This window comes from Diabrotica virgifera, chromosome 7, assembly GCF_917563875.1.
Source record: "Diabrotica virgifera virgifera chromosome 7, PGI_DIABVI_V3a".
NCBI lineage: Eukaryota > Metazoa > Arthropoda > Insecta > Coleoptera > Chrysomelidae > Diabrotica > Diabrotica virgifera.
In genome coordinates, this window is record NC_065449.1 from 34238653 (window position 1) to 34258324 (window position 19672).

General features: G+C 33.0%; 1 protein-coding gene across 1 annotated transcript in view; it reads left to right on the plus strand.

Annotated features, from left to right (window-relative positions):
* Positions 1–19672, plus strand: part of LOC114326465 (protein still life, isoforms C/SIF type 2) — a 684303-nt gene that overhangs the window by 339241 nt on the left and 325390 nt on the right. Inside the window, exon 2 of the mRNA XM_050656785.1 lies at positions 6294–6573. Coding sequence (XP_050512742.1) covers positions 6294–6573 — 280 coding nt within the window. The remainder of the gene's footprint in view (positions 1–6293; positions 6574–19672) is intronic.

Genomic DNA, 19672 nt, shown 5'->3' on the forward strand with positions numbered 1-19672 from the left:
CTAATTTTGAGTGTCCTGTAACTAAATAAACTGTCCAATAACTATAATTTTCGTAACTATTTTTAATAAATATATATTGACAAAAAAGATTAAACACTTTCTTTAAATCCTTTTAGCCATATTGTCATAAACTGTTTAGACTACGTTTTGTATAAATTTCAATTCAATCTGCAGAGAACAATGTGAATTACGAATTTTAAAAGTTGAAATTTTCTTAAGTGTCCAATAACTGTATGGTTTACCCTATTTGACCACAGGTCCATTTTTGGTACGCGTCCTTTTGTCGCGCGTCCTTATTTCCTAGGCGTCTTTTTGTCACGCGTCCTTTTGTCCGCGTCCTTTTGTCGCGCGTCCTTTTTTCCGCGTCCTTTTGACGGTACACCCCTTTTCGGTGGTGGAAAATTTGTTTGTCAAAATAACCTCAGATATCGATAGAAGACCTAATTTTAAGCAAAAAATGTTTTATAAAGTTTTTTCAAAAACCCAATATTTTTCAAGTTATTGGCAATTGAAAATTAGGAAATTTCTCACAATTTTTAACAGTTTTTTTCAAATATCTCCAAAAATATGCATTTAAGCGATAATATTATACTGAACAAAATTGTAGCAGGTAAAAAAATGAACAAACTGGTTTTTTTTTTAAAGTGTTCTATATGCAATATTAAGCGAGATATTGAAGATCAAAGCCGTTTTTTATTTTGTGTGAAATTTAATCGATGTATTCAATAGAGCGGAGAGTGAATAAATTTTATGCATGCTAATGAGAAAGGCTTTTAGAGTGCTTAATATAAGCTGTAAAATGAGCACTGTTAAAAGTCGTTTGTACGTAAAATAAGTGAGCTGTAATGAAAAAAAAAGGAACATCTAATGGTTTTTTTAAATCAATGGATTTCATAATTGTCATTTCCACCAAATCAAAATTAATCGTACCTATTCCATCTAGAATCAACAGCATTTCTACAACTTTTTTCATTATAATATGTAGTGAAAAACCTTTTATTTTGAAACGGTATAGGGTCAAAGAGCTCGAGAGAGACTGTGGTTGCGCTACCGCTCGCTCTTTAATCAATCATATCTTCGTCAATTTTTGTGTGATAGGAAAAACAAAAAATCAAAATTTTTGTCAAAAAAAAACAATTTTTTTTAATAATACACTTTTTTACGCATTTTTCATTATTTTTGAGATATTATGAAAAGAAAGTGATTTTTTTTAAAGTCCAAAATTTTTATTTCTTAAAGTCGTGATTTTTTCAAAAAACATGTGTTCCAAAGTAGCGAAACTGCTAGAATCCATCAAACTCTTTATATTAAAGTTGATTCTAAACGGAATACAATTAATTTTTGAGAGATGCTCCTCTTTTTTTCATTACAGCTCACTCATTTTACCTAAAAAAGACTTTTAACAGTGCTCATTTAAAGCTTATTTTAAGCACTATAAAATCCTTTCTCATTAGCATGCATAAAGTTTATTCGCTCTCCGCTAGATGGCATTGAATACATCGATTAAATTTCACACAAAATAAAAAACGGCTTTGATCTTCAATATCTCGCTTAATATTGCACTTGAACACTCTTTAAAAAAGTATAGCTACAATTTTGTTCATTTTTTACCTGCTACAATTTTGTTCATTATAATATTATCGCTAAAATGCATATTTTTGGAGATAGAGTGGGACCTCGATAAGTCGGATTAATCGGAACCGCGGCCGATCCGGGTTATCGAAAATCAGGGTTAGCCGTAGAATATAGTAAAAATTAATAAAATACGGTATCCTTAGAGATAAGCTCCATTATAATTGCAAATACATGAAATACATTATGCACAGTACATGTGAATTACGTACAGTTATATACAGTATTGTTCATTTCTTGGTAAAAATTTCAGTCAGTTTCGATTGTCAATATTACGTTTTTATTGTTGAAATGTTTGTCTGATGAAAATCGGTCAGGGTTAGCCAGACTTCCGGGTTATCGGAGGCCGACTTAACGAGGTTCCACTGTACATATTTGCAAGAAACTGTTGAAAATCGTGAGAAATTTCCGAATTTTCAATTGCCAATAACTTGAAAAATATTGGGTTTTTGGAAAAACTTTATACAACAGTTTTAACTTAAAATTAGGTCTTCTATCGATATCTGAGGTTATTTAAAAAAATCATCCACCACCCAAAAGGGGTGGCAACCACCCCCAGGTGAAAACGGAGTTCGGGTCAATATCACTTTTAAAGTTAAGGGTAGGATAAGCCTAATTCCAAAATTTCATGTAAATCGGTTTATAGTAAAAAATTTCTGAGCTAAAAAGCTTCAATGACTGTACTAATAGCTTGATTGACCATTCTCCTTCATCCACTCTTTTCCATTGCTCTTATCTTCCAATTTGTGATATTTAGATCATCTATTTTAGGTACATCCATTTTCCACATTGTTCTGCATCGTCCTTTTTAACGTCTTCCAATTGTACTCGATAGTAGAATTTTCGATAGTATGTGTACCCTCTGGCATCCTCTTTATGTCTCCTAGCCACCTTAGTCGTCGGTTTCTAATTACTCGTAGGAAGCTGGGCTTCCCATATAACCCTCTCAGATCTTCATTTTTCCTTCTAATCCAAACGCCATTGTACATTTTTCTCCAAATATTTTCCTTTAGTACTTTTCCGAGTACTTTTCGTTCCTATATCTGCACCATTTCTTGTTGCTTTTTATTTAATGTCCATGTCTCTGATGCATCAGTGGCAGTAGGCCTAATAACCGTTCTTATATTTTGAATTGAGCACCTCTTGATATGGATTTATTTCTTAGTAACCTATTTAACGCACAAACATATTCCTTATTCGCTTTCACTAGTCCATTTTCGATTTCTTCTTCTATATTTAACTTTCGTGTAATGGGTATCCAAAAACTCTACCGACAAATGAAGACAGGAGATTCCTCAGATAATTTTCAGACAATTTAACCCAATTCACCTAGTCCGAAAATGCTTCCTAAGGGAAGTAGGGCTATTTGAAGATGGCGTCTGGTAATTAGTTTTTCTTAAATATCTCTAGAACGCTTATATTTAAAAAAACGAAAATTGATACACCTATTTATCTTCCAAAGATAAATCGATTCCATCCGTTGCAAATTTCTAGTAACGGTCATAGGCGTCCGTTTTGGGTAGGGCAATAGTTATATTATCGTATAACTTTTTTGTTTTTAATTTTTAAGCATTTTTGAGTCTGGATTATTAAAACGTTAGGTATTGTAGTGCTAAAAGGTACTCCTAATTTAAGTCCATAGAATAAACCGTTTTCTACAAAAATCGATTTGAAAATTTTTTGTTTCTTGAATATCGAAAAAAAAAATAAAAAAAAACTATTTAGAAAAACGAAACCTGGTACGTTTATTTATATTCCATAGATAAATCGATTTCATTAATTGCGAATTTCTAGTATTTTTACCGGTCATATGCGTCCGTCTTGGGTAGGTCAACAGCTATTTTATCGCATAACTTCTTGTCTTTCATTTTTAAGAATTTTTGACACTAGATTACTAAATTATGAGGTATTCTAGCACTAAAAGTTACTCTTGCTTTAAGTTGGTAAAATACACCGGTGTCCTACGGACTTAAAGTAGGAGTACCTTTTAGTATTAGAATACCTCACAATTTAATAATGTAGTATCAAAAATGCTTAAAAGTTAAAGACAAAAAAGTTATGCGATAAAATAACCGTTGTCCCACCCAATATGGACGCCTATGACTGGTACTAGAAATTCACGATAGACGGAATCGATTTAACTCTGGAAGATAAATATGTGTACCAATTTTTGTTTTTCTAACTAGAAGGGTTCTGGAGGTATTCAGGAAAAACTAGTTAAAAGACGCCATCTTCAAAGAGCTCTCTAGCTCCCTTAGGAAGCATTTTCGGACTAGGTGAATTTGGTTAAATTGTCTTAAAATTATCTGAGGAATCTCCTGTCTTCGTTTGTCGGTAGAGTTTCTGGACACCCTGTATAATGGTTGTAATTGTTCCTAGATATTTAAACCTCTTAACTTCCTCGAATCTACATATTATATTATTATTTATTTGTACCGTTATAGTATATTAAGTATGGAGAACGGTAAGGGTTTTACACCGATCGAAGACAATTGTTTGGAGGAGGAGCGGACGACGACTCCAATTATTGTCTGAGATCGGTTACCCTTAACGTTCGACATGCTTATAACGTTTTTTGCACGATTGATACCATTATAAATTATAAAATTACACATTTTCGTCATATTGACTAGTTTCATTCATTTTATCAAGATAGATACTTTGGTTGTTAGGTAGTAACTAGGGTGCATAACAACAATGGAGAATTGAGTTTTTATTTAGTTGTCAATAATTTTAAGTACAATTTTGATTATTATAAATTAAAATATGAGCGAAAGTGAATTTGAAGAAATTGAACGGGCTTGGGAAGAAGGGTGTTCCGCAATTATTCCCGAAAAATCCAAAATCCGTTATCAAAATACCTACCAAAGTTTTAAAAAATGGTGCGAAGGCAAGAATTTCAGAATCGAAGAAAAGACTCTATTGGCATATTTCGTTCAAAGACATATGCAGTTGAAAGCTCCTGGAAGCCTCTGGGCAGAATATTCAATGAATATTGAAGAGAAAAAATGTTGGCTATAGGCCTAAGAAAGCGAGCATTTTTACACGGAAGCTATTTGAAAAATTTCTGATGGAAGCACCGGATGAAGAATTTCTAGTTCACAAGGAAATATAAGCTAGTTTAGGTAAAAGAAATACTCTAATGGAGATTTTTCATAATTTGTAGGTCGCAATGATATTGGGAATATCTGGTGCCTGTAGAAGAGAAGAATTATATAATATTACTATGAATGACATCCAACAAACCGATGGTTTAATGATTGTAAAAGTACCCAATACAAAAACGAACATCCAGCGTACTTTTACAGTCGTTAATAAACCAGACGATAAAATTCCATATTTAGAAATTCTGCAAAATAATTTAAAAAATTGTACGATAAGTTTCAATATTAATAAATAATTCGTTAGTTTTCTTTATTCTTTCAAAAAATAAATTAAAATTAAGAGATTTTTTAACTCGACGGTAAGTGAATTACTTACCGTCGAGTTGGAGTACTTACCGTCGAGTTGGATTACTTACCGTCGAGTTGCTAGTAAATGTCACCTACTGACGTAAAATCTGTCACGGTAAACAGTCAAAAATAATAAATCGTGCAAAAAATACATAAATAGAATGTTGCAGTTTTTGCTATGGAACTCTTAGAACATCATTTAAAAAAAATAAAAAAAATATAATATAAAAAATTATTAAAAAAAAATAAATATAAAAATAATTATTTATTAGTAGAATTGTTTATTAGAGATTAGTATTAGTATTAGTTTTAGGATAAGATACGAAAAAATGACTAATAAAATAAAAAATAGTAAAATTGGCGAATGGATTTAGTGTCCGCAGTCATATAAACCCAAATAAACAACAACAAATACATAAATGTTAAACAATCTTACATATATTGGTTTATGCATTCCATGTAGTTTGTTTTTGTATCATAATGGATTTTTCTTCTAATTTTTTAGTTATCCATATTACTTCTTGTTTTCTTCTTTCTACTATGGCTATATCATCATCGAACGCCTGGCAGTGATGCTTTTCATAATAAAGAATATGTAATTCTTTTTCTATTTATATTCGCTTATCGCAGCACCTTTTCCAGGAGAATACTAAAGAGAATAGATGAAAGTCGATCACCTTGCCTAGTTCCTTCATTTAATAGGAAACTGTGATATTTCATTCTCTACTTTTATTGGTTCAATTCTTCTTAGTGTTAGCTGAATCGTTTTAATAATTTTTCTGCTTATTCCTAGTTCTGCAAGTAATTTATACAGTTCCCTCCGTTTTGCTTTATCAAATGCTTGTTACCAAAAACAAATTATAATTTCCGGGATAGCGAAATGCGCTGATGATTGGCCATGGTGGTTAAGAGTAGTTCGGGAAATAAAGTAAATCAATTATAACCCACTCAGTTGAATGATTGCTTTCATGTTTTATTGTACGTGTAGCGATATAACAGTTAATTCGGATTTACTAGTTTGACCTAACTTTTCAAAGTAATTGAAAACTTTTCTCGACAACTTTTAATAAAATGTTGATTTATGTTGTACATAATATATTGTATGTGACATGTTTAACATGAACTTACTCTTGATGTAATAAACCAAATGAAGTTTTTTGTAAGGTAAACTATATTTAACAATCTCCTTACATATCTGGTTTGTTTCAGATTCCTTAGCGTAAAAAAATGGCTGCTCCGCAAAAAACACCAAATCGAACTAGCGCGAAAACGAGGATGGAAAGGTTATTGGGTATGTCTGAAAGGTACGACGTTGCTTTTCTATCCATGCGATTCGCGGGAAGGGCGATCAGTGGAAGCTGCGCCCAAACATCTCATAATCGTGGATGGAGCGATTATGCAGCCAATTCCAGAGCATCCAAAGCGAGACTACATCTTCTGCTTGAGTACGGCCTTCGGTGACGCTTATTTATTCCAGGCGCCATGTCAGGTGAGTCTAAAAATTTATATATTTAATTAAATATGTACATTTCTGAATTGAGTTTTCACACAAGGTTGTGTGTTATCCCCAACTTTGCTTAACGTGTATTTCGAAATAATATTTAACGAAGACTTTAATGTCTAATGGAAGGGCAATGTGGAGTTCCGGTGTCGTAAAGTTGGTCGAGAACACTTCGTCGACGGAAAATTAGTCGACAACATTTGGTCGACAAACAGTTGGTCGAATGCACAATTCGTCGACAAACATTTGATCGAATGGATTTTTCGTCGACAAAAAACCAAAGGGAATAATACATGGCTGAAACACGCTAATATATTAAGTTAGTTTCTTTGTAGCATATAAAAAAAATAATTTTATCGATTGCCAGTCCTAAGCCTTGGATAAAGTGTAAAGGAAAGTTTATTCTCATGATTTCTTTACTTTTTTATTTATACTGACTGATTATTGCAGTCGAAAACACTGTACGGGAATGCCTCGAGTCCCTAACAATTTATTTACCTCAGCATCTGGCATATTTCGTCTTGTCCGCAAGTATCCCCAAATTCGACTTGCCCGGAAATGTTCCGTTCGCAAGTGCGCCGACACCAAAAAGAAGAACGGGACAACATCACTAATTAAAATATCGGTTTATATTTGCTGTCTACTCTCCCACCGCAGCCAATTTTTTCATTAAATGTAAAAGAATTAAGATTTAGAAAAAAAAATTAACAAAACCCCAAAAAAACATTCAGATATGTATGTTATTGTACAATATTCCAGTTAACAAAATAAAAAGCAATAATCCGTCAGGTAAAGATAAATAAGTTTGTCGACGAAAAATCCATCCGAACAAATGTTCGTCGACGAATTGTACATTAACTCGATGAATTGTGCATTCGACCAACTGTTTGTCGACCAAATGTCGACTAATTTTCGGTCGACGAAGTGTTCTCGACCAACTTTCCTAGACCAATGGAGTTCGAATTGGGGGAGAAACTATTAACAGCATCAGATATGCAGATGACACATCAATCATGGCTAAAAGTATAGAAGATCTTCAATTCCTTATATATCGAGTCATTAAAGAATGTTCCAATAATGGACTTGCATAAAAGCATCAAAGACAAAGTTGCTTGTGGTTAGTATTCATAATATTAGTAGTAGTTACCCTATTCAACTAGTTGTTTGCAATGAACCGATTACATACCAAAAAAAGTTAATTAAGAGCAAGCTGAAAATTTGTTAATAGCTTAACGGTGTCTAGTCGGACAAACTTTGATGTACGGGAACGCTGGAACAGGGGAAGTTTTAATTGTGAAACACTTTAAAAATTTGGAACGTCAGATTACGAAAACGTCCCATGTATCTTGTCAGACAAAACTTCCATTTGATTTGTTACCATTTCATTAAACTCTCATGCAAAAATCAGACTGGTATGGTGTTTATCACCAATAGTGTTGCCCAAATGCAAGACCAAGACGAGACTTGGACAGTCTTGGTCTTGGTCTTGCACCAGTACACCTGGTCTTGGTATTGGTCTTGGTATTGCACTCCTAGTCTTGGTCTTGGTCTTGGTCTTGCAGCAAGAGTCTTGCAAGTCTCGCAGTTACCCACGAGCATATTGCTATTTATTAATAAACAACTCACATTAGGTGGGTTTGAACCCACGATCTAAACTATCCCTGCCTATACTCTAACTAACTGGGCTATCTACCATGTCCCACGGGAGTCAGTCTGTTTCTTAATAAACGTTTGCATTATTAATAACCTGACATGTGCTAAAACATGGTGAAAACACAAAAAATCAAACAAATGACATAAACTTATCTAGACTGTATTTTAAAGAACATTATCTGTCTAGAAAGGGATTGATGGACTCTCACATTAGGTATATGGAATGAAATGGAATAAAAGAGTTCTACAATTTGCCATTTATTCAAATAAAAAATAAAAAAAATACAAATTAAATTACAGCACAGTACGCAATAGCTTTGACACTATTATTAGTTGAAAATTTTTGTTTGCTATTAGTTGAAAATTTTAAGATTGACTTTTTTTTAACAAGAATTAATACAAAGTAATACACGCAGTTTAATTATATAACATTTATACACAGTGAGTTTTATGTATGGAATGCCTCAAATATCTCGGAAACGACTTGAAAGATTTTTATAGAATTTGGTGAGTAAAGGTCTTCTAATGCGGCCGATATTATAGTGGTAATTACAGATTGTTACCAGATCTTGCATTTTTTTGAAAATATAATGAACTTTAGTATTTCGAATATAACACCCTGTATATTTTTGCATTTTGAACCATAATAACTACTAATTAATTTTCATGTAATATTTCCTATACCGAAATGCCGTAATTTCTATATTTATTTAAAAAAAAATTAAACGCATTATAAAAATCAATTGTTTGAGCCCTGGCAGACTTATTTTAGGTTCTTTGATCATATGGAACAAAAAAGGTCTTTTGTAGTTTTTGTCTAAAGTTATTCGTTTCCGAGTTATAAACAATTTAAAACTGAAAAAAATCGAAAAATGACGATGTTCAAGGCTCAAAAACACAAGTAATAGCTATTTGTATAACAAGGGAGGAAAGTGCTACTTTTCCTCCCGAGAATGAAGTTTACTGCCCGACGCGTAGCGGAGGGTAGTAATCATTCAAGGGAGGAAAAGGCATTTTACTCCCATGTTATACATATGGTTTTTCCACCTTCCTCAAATAACAAGTCATTTTTTCATTTTTACTTAATTTATTTTATGTAACTAACCAATAAAATTTATTAGAATTAAATCTAACAAGTAGGTACAATATAATTTGTTTTAAAAGTAATTTGTTTATTTCATTTTACAAAACATTGTTTTTTAGTTTTTAATGCAGCCCGATCACCCATCCTCTCATAAGTTCTTCATTAACAATAAAAAAACAATGGCAAAATCACACATCGGCCAATATCTCTTTTTATATAATAATAAATATCTCTTTTTTTGAAATTTGAAGGTTTTGTAGCATTTTACCGTTCGCGAATGGACTATACATGGTAGTCAGGCATCATCTTATCTACTGCTTTTTCAGCAAAAAATTTTGTTTGGCCGATTGATCTAATATCTAATTGCACACCCTGCAAAAAGTAGGACGTTTAGTCTTTACGATATGGATAAGGAAAAACAATTGAGTGGTTGAATATTGTTATACACACAACACAAGAAGATTATTTTATGAAAGGTTGCTATTCTCAAAATCTAGACAATTGCTCAATTGTAATTAATTTCGGAGCGATGGAGTCGTCTGATATTAGGAAAGAATGAAATATTTTATTTTTACATTGTATAATAATTTATTATGACCTCTGAGTACGTATCCAATAAATAAGTGTTCATATTTTTAATTCGGTATGTATGTTCATCGTATTGTTCATAATGCGGATAAATCCATTTTTCCAAATTTTTGTTAAATATTTTTTTGTATCTCAGAGTCTCTAAGCATATATATGTACTCGAACTAATATACAGGGTGTAACAAAAATACAGGTCATAAATTAAATCACCTATTCTAGGACCAAAAATAGTTCTAATGAACCTAACTTACCTTAGTACAAATATGCATATAAAAAAAGTTACAGCCCTTTGAAGTTACAAAATGAAAATCGATTTTTTCCAATATATCGAAAACTATTAGAGAGTTTTTATTGAAAATGGACACGTGGCATTTTTATGGCAGGAATATCTTAAAGAAAAATTATAGTGAAATTTGTGCACCCCATAAAAATGTTATGGGGGTTTTATTCCCTTAAACCCACCCAAACTTTTGTGTACGTTCCAATTAAATTATTATTGTGATACTATTAGTTAAATTCAATATTTTTAAAACTTTTTTGGTTTTTAGTATTTTTTCGACAGGGCAGTTTTTATCGAGTTGCGGCTTCTTTTCTAATATGTATGTTTACGTAGAGATTTTATGGGGGTTTTGTTCCTTTAAACCTCCCAAATGGTTGTGTACGTTCCAATTAAACTATTACTGCGATACCATTAGTTAAACACAGTGTTTTTAAAACTTTTTTGCTTCTGTGTATTTTTTCGATAAGGCACATTTTATCGAGACGTGACTTCTTTTTTAATATGGTTTAAAATATACCTAAATATGTAAATCATAAATAAATTTTCCTATTATTAACATGTCTCCATAATCGTACTTAGCCTTATCACAGTATGTACATAACATATATGTGGCCATATACAAATGTGTGGTGGATTTGACAAATAATATGGAAAATATTTCGACAAATACTGACTTCTCGAAAAAGTACCAAGAGGCAAAGAAGTTTTTAAAGCATTGTATTTAACTGATGGTACTACAATTATAATCAAATTGAAACGTACACAAAAGTTTGGGGGGGGGGGGGTTTAAAGGAACCAAAACCCCATAAAATTTTTATGGGATGTCTAACTTTCACTATAATTTTTTCTTAAGATACTACTGCCTTAAGAATGCCACATGTTCATTTTCAATAAAAAATCTCCAATAGTTTTCGATTTATTGGAAAAAATCGATTTTCATTTTATAACTTCAAAGGGCTGTAACTTTTTTTATGTGCACATTTGTACTAAGGTAAGTTAGGTTCAATCGAACTATTTTTGATCCCAAAATATGTGATTAAATTTATGACCTGTATTTTTGTTACACCCTGTATTATTCCATAAAACGACACTCAAACTGCAAGACGCAAGAGTCTCGCAGGCTTGGTCTTGTTCTTGCTCAAGTCTTGCACGGTCAGTGTTGGTCTTGGTCTTGCTAAAATAAGGCGGTCTTGGTCTTGGTCTTGGTCTTGCTAAAACGCAAGAACAAGACCAAGACTGCAAGACCAAGACCAATTTTGGGCAACACTAATCACCAACAACTGGACATTTTAATGAGTGGAACCCGAAGAACATGTCAAATGACAGGAATTATATTGGTGATAAAAAATAGCAGTCTGATTTTTGCATGACAGTTTAATGAAAGGGTAACAAATCAATGGATGTTCTGTCCGACAAAATAGGTACATGGGGAGTTTTCGTAATCTGACGTTCCAAATTTTTAAACTGTTCCCCAATTAAAGCTTTCCCTGTTCCGGCGTTCCCGCACAAGTTTGTATGACAAGACACCGTAAGCTACAGTATGCGGCAAAATAAACAGTACTGAAATGAATATTGAAGTTTTCATGATTCTTTATATATCTATAATACATGATATAACATTGAATACATTATTCACGACGACGAACGTTCCCGATAAAACATATGTTAAAGATGTTCGCCAGTGGCGAATCTACGAGGAGGAAAATTACGAAATTTCGCCTCCAAATACGGTACAAAATTAAAGAAAAAAATTGTTATAACGTAAAAATAAATTAGCTCACATGAAACCAAAACCACAGAAAGACAAATTCAACCCAATAAACACACTAGTGAGGAAAATTAAGGAAACATAATAAGTTATTATTTATGTCTTTTATGTAATCTGATCTTTTTTTATGTCTTTTGGTTGGTTTTTTATTGGAAGCTCCCCCTAAGTCAAATTTTTAGATCCGCCCCTGCGTCTGACACGAAAAAATCTTAAATTCTAGTTCGCAATGTTGAAATGGCAGACGGTGGATTTGTCTGACTCCTTCAGCATTCCCCATATGTACGCTGTATGCATCTGGTGGCGTTAGTTCTGGTGAGTGGCAACTCCCAAAATGATCGCGAAGTATTCAAAGAGACTGCCTGGCAGTGTTACAGGTTGTCCTGTCCTGCTAAAACCATTGTTGATTTTAAGCTTGGACCATTTTCGTGAGTTTTTCCGTATAACCAAAAATAGTACTCCACTATAAGAAAATTTTCTGCCAAACTGAGAACGATCTTGAAGTACCTAACATTAACATGATATTCACAAACGTTATATGAACGTTCAGAAACCATTCAATACGTTTTGGTACATGACACATACACATTTGAGGCATACGAATTTCAGTACTGTTTATTCTGCCGCATACCTTATTAACGAATTTTCAGCTTGCTATTAATCAACTTGTTTTTGGTACGCGAGATCCAGGCCTATTATTCTCAGCTGACCTTACAGATATGAATCAAGTTTCTAAAATGTTATGTGTATCCTGTATTACTATACGGATGTGAACCTGGATCATGAAGATTAATATGATAAACAAATTAGAAGCCTTCTAGATGTGGTCATATCGTAGAATGCTCAAAATCTCGTGAGGTCAACGCATTTCAAACATAGAAGTTTTAGACCGATTACTACAAGGCGATGGTGATTTGACGTAGATGATAAAAATGGAAAAACTTAAATACCTGGGACATATAATGGGAAAAATTGACAGAGAAAAAGTAATCGGTAAGAAAAAACATTGCTCCGTCTCCTTTGACATTGGACTGACCTATCATCAGATGAATTGTTACATGCCGCGCAAGATCGAGAAATCGGCAAATTGTCATGAAAGCTAACCACGCCTAAACTTGGGCAGGGTACTCAAAGAAGAAGAAGAAGATTTCTAAATTATCCACATTTGAAACGTGGAATTAGCTTTGACATTTTTGTAATCTGTGGTTTTCATGTTATCGACTATTTAAAATTAATGTCTAGTTGCACCAACAAATAAACGATTGATTTGGATTGCCCGTTTATTTTAAAATATAATTCTCAAAAAACTGTCAAATTAAAAACAGAAATTTTAACGATTCTCCCAAAAATATGAAATTTTAACCTTTTTCGAAAGAAAATAAAAGTGTTCTGTTATTATATTTGATGGTAAAAAATTTAATATTTTTCGGGAGAATCGTTGAAGTTTTTGTTCTTAATTGCCATTTTTTTTACAATTATATTTTAAAATAAACGGGCAATCCAAATCAAAAAATCAATCCTTTATTTGTTGGTGCAACTGGACATTAAACCTAGTACCTTATGTTCATTAGTTACTATGAGCGGAAAACACGTAAATAGTTCAGAGAAATAAGGAAAAAAATATCATGTTGGTGACACAACCCCCTCCAGGCCGAAACCAAATTTTTTGAGTATTATAGACATCTATATTAATAACCTATATGTTTCCTGCAGCCGATTTTGATGATATAAACAGTTATAAACAAATGAAGATCAAAAAACGTTAAATTTTCGCTTTTTTCGTCTATAACCAAAAAGTTAAGTATTTTAAACAAATTTGAGAGTGAGAAGCTGATAAATCGCATAAAAAACTTCAATATAGCTTTCGCTGAGTATGTCTATCCTTATTGATTGCTTAGAAAATTGCAAAATAAATCATAAATTTTGAGTTTTTATAAATATTCACAACTTATGTAAAAATTAACTTAGAACGTTCTTATTACACGCAATGCTGAGACTTCTGGTGCTTAAATCATACCCTAAATTTCAAAGCAATTGGTCAGATAGTTTAAAAGGTATTTAATTTGTTTATCCCAAATTAATTTTTTTGCAACGCTATAAGTCAGAAAATGATGAAGTTACACTAATACTTTGGATAGTTTATGAAAAAAGAAGATGTATACTATTAATTTAATTAAAAGAAAATGACAAAAAAAAATTCTAAATACTGCAAAATTATTTTACAAAAACATATGAATTAAAAAAAGGGGGCGCTAACTTCGTCCCTAATTGTCCTAAGTTAATTGTTTTTCTTTCTAAATGTGTATAAAAATTCAGTCTTTCCAACTATGAAAAAAAAAAATTTTTCTACGGGTAACGCTTAAAAAGTTATTCTAATTGTTTATAAGTAAGCAAAAATCGACGTGTTTTTGCAAAATAATTTTACACTGATTAAAATTACTTTTTGTCATTTTTTTTAATTAAGTCAATAGTATAAATGTTCTTCTTCCATAAACTGTCAGAAGTCTTATTGTAACCTCATAATTTTCTGACTTATAGTATTGCAAAGATAATGAATTTGGGATAAACAATTTAAATAACTTTTAAACTATTTGACCAATTGTTTTGAAATTTAAAATATAATTTAAGCACCAGAAGTCTCAGTAATTCGTTTAATAGGAAGGTTCTAAGTTAATTTTTACACAAGTTATGAATATTTATAAAAACTCAAAATGTATTATTTATTTTGCAATTTTCTAAGCAACCAATAAGGATAGACATATTCAGCGAACGCAATATTAAAATTTTTTAGACGATTTATGAGTTTCTTACTCTCAAATTTGTTTAAAATGCTTAACTTTTTGTTTATAGACGAAAAAAGCGAAAATTTGCCGTTTTTTGATCTTCATTTGTTTATAAATATGTATATCATCAAAATCGGCTGCAGGAAACATAAAGGATATTAATATAGATGTCCACACTACTCAAAAAATTTGGTTTCGGCCTGGAGGGGGATGTGTCACGAGAAAAATCTTATTTCTCTGGACTAAAATTTTAAAGTTGCTCTAGACTAGAAACATATTGAGGTTTTTTACCTAATTCAATTTTTATAAAGCACGTATTTTTTACAATATCAAGATAAAGTTAATTAACGGATATGCCGTCTTTCCTTCCTTTGACATTTTTAAAGAACGTGGTGAGCATTGAGTAATCACTACTTCACTTTCAATGTTTCTTTGAAATGCAAGATTTATCAAAGGTAAAAGATAAAGCATGGATATCAGAGACAGCGCTTTAAAACCATTATTTAGGGACAAATTAATGCACCAATAATTACAATTTCCAACTCATAGTTAAAAATATGTTTGGATTTTTTTGTAAACAAAAATTTCGGTAAATCGCGCTAGAAGTCGTTAAAATATTTTCCTTCGTTTCTTCTTTATTTTAACTAATTTTTTAAAAACATTTTTTTTGTATTTAATGATTATTGTTGTTATATAAACAGAAAACCCCTAAAGGAAAAATTAAAGGTCGTTCAATATGACTACCTTGTCTTTGGAAACAGAAATCCATTCTGAATGAAAATTTGCCTAAGACTTTTCAGGATCTTAATTGATTCCAGAGAAATTAGTGCTACCTATTCTGTCATTCTGGCTTTCCGTTCTTGGAAAGTCTGCGACCTATTTACATACACTTTGCTTTTGGAATAACCAAATGAAAAATAATCAAGAGATGTCAAATCCAGCTATCTTGCAGGCCATTCGATAGCTATTCTTCTTCCTTTCCAAAGATTTGAAAATGTAATGTCGGAAAACTCACGAACGCCTGAAAGATGATGTGGAGGTGTTCCATCTTGCTGAAACCAAATTAATCTATTTATGAGATGAGAATGTATACCATTAGGACAGACGCTAACTAATTCTGGAATTAACTTCAATTCTAAAAATGCCCAGTATCTATTCTTCACCTCTTATTCCGCTCCACATATTGATCGTTTGTCGATAGTGCTTATATGCATCCACCATTCAATGCAGATTTTTATCTGACCAACAGCTACAGTTTTGTTTTGTTGACCATACCATTAAACTGGAAAGTAACCTCATCAGAATTTAACATGAGAATTTAACATTGTGCCACAGGACTCCATTCTGCAATCTGGATCGTCTTCGTTCAGTTCCTATACCAATTATTGTGCTTTATAATAGGGATGCTATTTTTAGTTTTTTTAATATTTACGAACAGTTGTTTGACTGATTTAATTTTTGCTTACAATTATTCTAGTAGCCTTATATGAGAATCTGAAACCATTGTAAAAAAAATTGTGTTTCCTCTAAAATGCCAGGGCCACCATATTTTGGGAGTTCTGGTATATATTATGTATAGGTATCCACTTTCCTCAAATTTATAAATTATTGTATATAGAGTCCCGCATACTATAGGCGTTCTTTCTTCATACTTATTATTAAACATATAAATCATCATGTGTCCGTGTGCTATAAATGATGTCAAAAGTAAAATACTCAAAGTATCCCTCACAAACCTTATGGAAATTAGGTCCTAGTGGATTTAGTTCATACTTTGGGAAAATACTCTTTGAAGCATCCTGATAAAAAGTTCTCATGGGCACATCTCGATCGTATGGAGTATTTTCAAGATATAGAGGCACAAACTCGGAAAATTATAAGATTTGCCGGGTATTCCAATTCCCTGAATTACTGGTTATCTGGCAACATGTAGAATTTGTATTAAATAAAAGTACTAGAAGTCAGTAGAATAAGTAGGATAGAAAATGTTAAGTAGATAGGTATAGGAAAATATATTGTAAAATAAATGAGCAAAATTGGTGAATCGGCGAATGAGCCTTGAAGGGCCCGTAGTCATACAACTCCAAAGAAAAAAAAAGTACTAGAAGTCTAGGATTTTTTCTTGGCTATCCAATGGCGGCCTTTACTTTGACCTTGACCTTAAGCGGACATCATCTTCTAGAGTTTCGAGGGTTTTCAGCATTAAATTGATATAAACAGATTACTCATGGGCTTTTGGGGTCGCTAAATACGAATATGCCATCAGAATTGACCTCCGGAGGATGTGGTGGCCAGGATCACTGCAAGGGACGTCATATTCTAGAGTTTTGATGGTTTTCGGCATTTAATTGATGCAAGTGAATTACTGGAGGGTCTTTTGAGGTCGCTAAACACGAATATGCCACCAGAACCGACTCCCGGAGTACCTGGTTTCCAAGGTCAATGAAAGGGGCTCCTGGAGTTTCGAGGGTCTTCGGTACTACATCGATGCAAACGGATTACTCATAGGTTTTTGGAGTTTCTGAACACGAATACCCCATCAGAACAGACATCGGAGTACCTGGTGCATAAGGCACGTCATGCTTTGGAGATTCAAGAGCTTTCGGTACTAAATTAATGTAAACTGATTACTCACAGGGTTTTGGGGCTGCTGAACGTAAATACGCCATCAGATCCCATCCAAGAAGCACGTGGTGCTTAAGGCAGGTCTTCTTCTGGAGCTTTGACAGGTTTCGGCATAAAATTGATGCAGATTAGAACAGACACCTAGGTACCTGGTGCCTAAGGCACGTCATCTTCTGTGGTTTCAAGATTACTCTTGTGTTTTTGGGGTTTTCTGAACACGAATGCGATTTAGATAAAAGGCTCTGGAGTATTTAGTGACAACGATGAATAACACCATCAAAATAGAATACATATAGTAAATCGATCTTAAAATAAATGAAGGAAAAACATTGTCAGATATAAATTGAGTTTATATTTATAAATATGTAATTAAAACAATTAAATAGCACAACATAGTTATTTTAATAAAAATCTAAATAGCAAAAAAACTTTTCACCAATTTGTACGCTTTCTTTGAACAGCAACTCAGAAAACCTCCGAGTACTCGGTGTGTACCAATCCGTTTGCATCAATTTAGCACTGAAAACTCTCGAAACTTCAGAGGATGACGTGCCTTAGGCGATAGGTGCTCCGGTGTCTGTTCTGATGGCGTAATCGTGTTCAGCAACTCCAAAAAGCAATGAGTAATCCAGTCGTTTCAATTTAATGCCGAAAACTCTATAAATTCGAGAAGATGAATAACCTTAGGCACCAGGTGCTCCGTGGGCCGGATCTGATGTCGTATTAGCGTTCAGCGACCCCAAAAAGCCATGTCTAATCCGTTTTTATCAATTTAATGCCGAAAACCCTCGAAACTTTAGAATATGACGTGCCGCGGGCACAGTGTGATTTGTGGGTCCAATCTGATAGTGTATGATAGTGTATACAAGTTCAGCAACCACAAAAACCTAAGAGTAATCCATTTGATTCCTCCGAAACTCCAGAAGATGTTTTGGAGACCTGTCTTAGGCACCAGGTGCTCCTGTGTCTGTGCTGATCACGTATTCGTGTTCAGCAACCCCAAAATCCTATAACAAATCTGTTTGTATTAATGTAGTACCGAAGAAGACCCTCGAAACTCTAGGAGCCCCTTTCATTGACCTTGGAAACCAGGTGCTCCAAGAGTCGGTTCTGGTGGCATATTCGTGTTTATTGAGCTCAAAAAACCCTCCAGTAATTCATTTGCATCAATTAAATGCCGAGAACCATCGAAACTCTAGAAGATGACGTCCCTTGCAGTGGCCTCGGTCACCACGTGCTCCGGAGGCCAATTCTGATGGCATATTCGCATGAGTAATCTGTGTATATCAATTTAATGCCGAAAACTAGCCAGGAGAGCCAGGAAAAAATCCTAGACTACTAGTACTTTTCTTTGATCCAAACTTGTACGTGTTGCCAGATAACCAGTAACTCAGGGAATTGGAATACCCAGTAAATCTTATAATTTTCCGAGTTTGTTCCTCTATATTTTGAAAATCCTCCATACGATCGAGTTGTGCCCATGAGAACTTTTTATCACAATGCTTCAAAGGGTATTTTCCCAAAGTATGAAATAAATCCACTGGGACCTAATTTCGATAAGGTTTGTGCGGGCTACTTTCATAATTTTTTGGTATAATCGCCCGTCACCACATACTTTTGTATTAAAATTTAAATTTTTTGACACTAATTTGACACTTTTGTCCTTTTCTTTTTGTCGGTATTAAGCCTATTTTCAAAAACTATCACATTAGTACTGACAGTAAATTACGACGTACCTACTGACAATCAAACGTACTTGATTTAAGGCCATCGGTACATAATTCGCAAATATTTTACGGCTATCCCTACTTTTACTGTCTTACACGGCAAATTACGTGTAGTAAAATTCACACTGGTGTGGATATGTAAACATTACTAGAATGTCATTCTACTTGAAAATGTCATCATTAACTTAAAGAGGTGACTTTGAATGTTTTTGGATAACTGTTATTTGTATAATTGCAAATTATTAATTCAGTTAATAAATGTGATAATTTTTTCACTAATTATGTATTCAGTGATTGTAATAATTTATATGTACAAATAAACTAATACTCAATCGAGAAAAAAGGAAAAGTGATTTCTTAATAATATATTGTTACGACGGAACGCTTACAATTTTGAACATCTTTAACAAAAAAAATACTTGGATCACAGAATATATTATCCTGATGCATTCTCTGCTTGGATCTTCCACAAATAATACACAATAAATAACTTTTTTGCACGATTGATCATTTTTGACTGTTTACCGTGACAGATTTTACGTCAGTAGGTGACATTTACTATCAACTCGACGGTAAGTAATC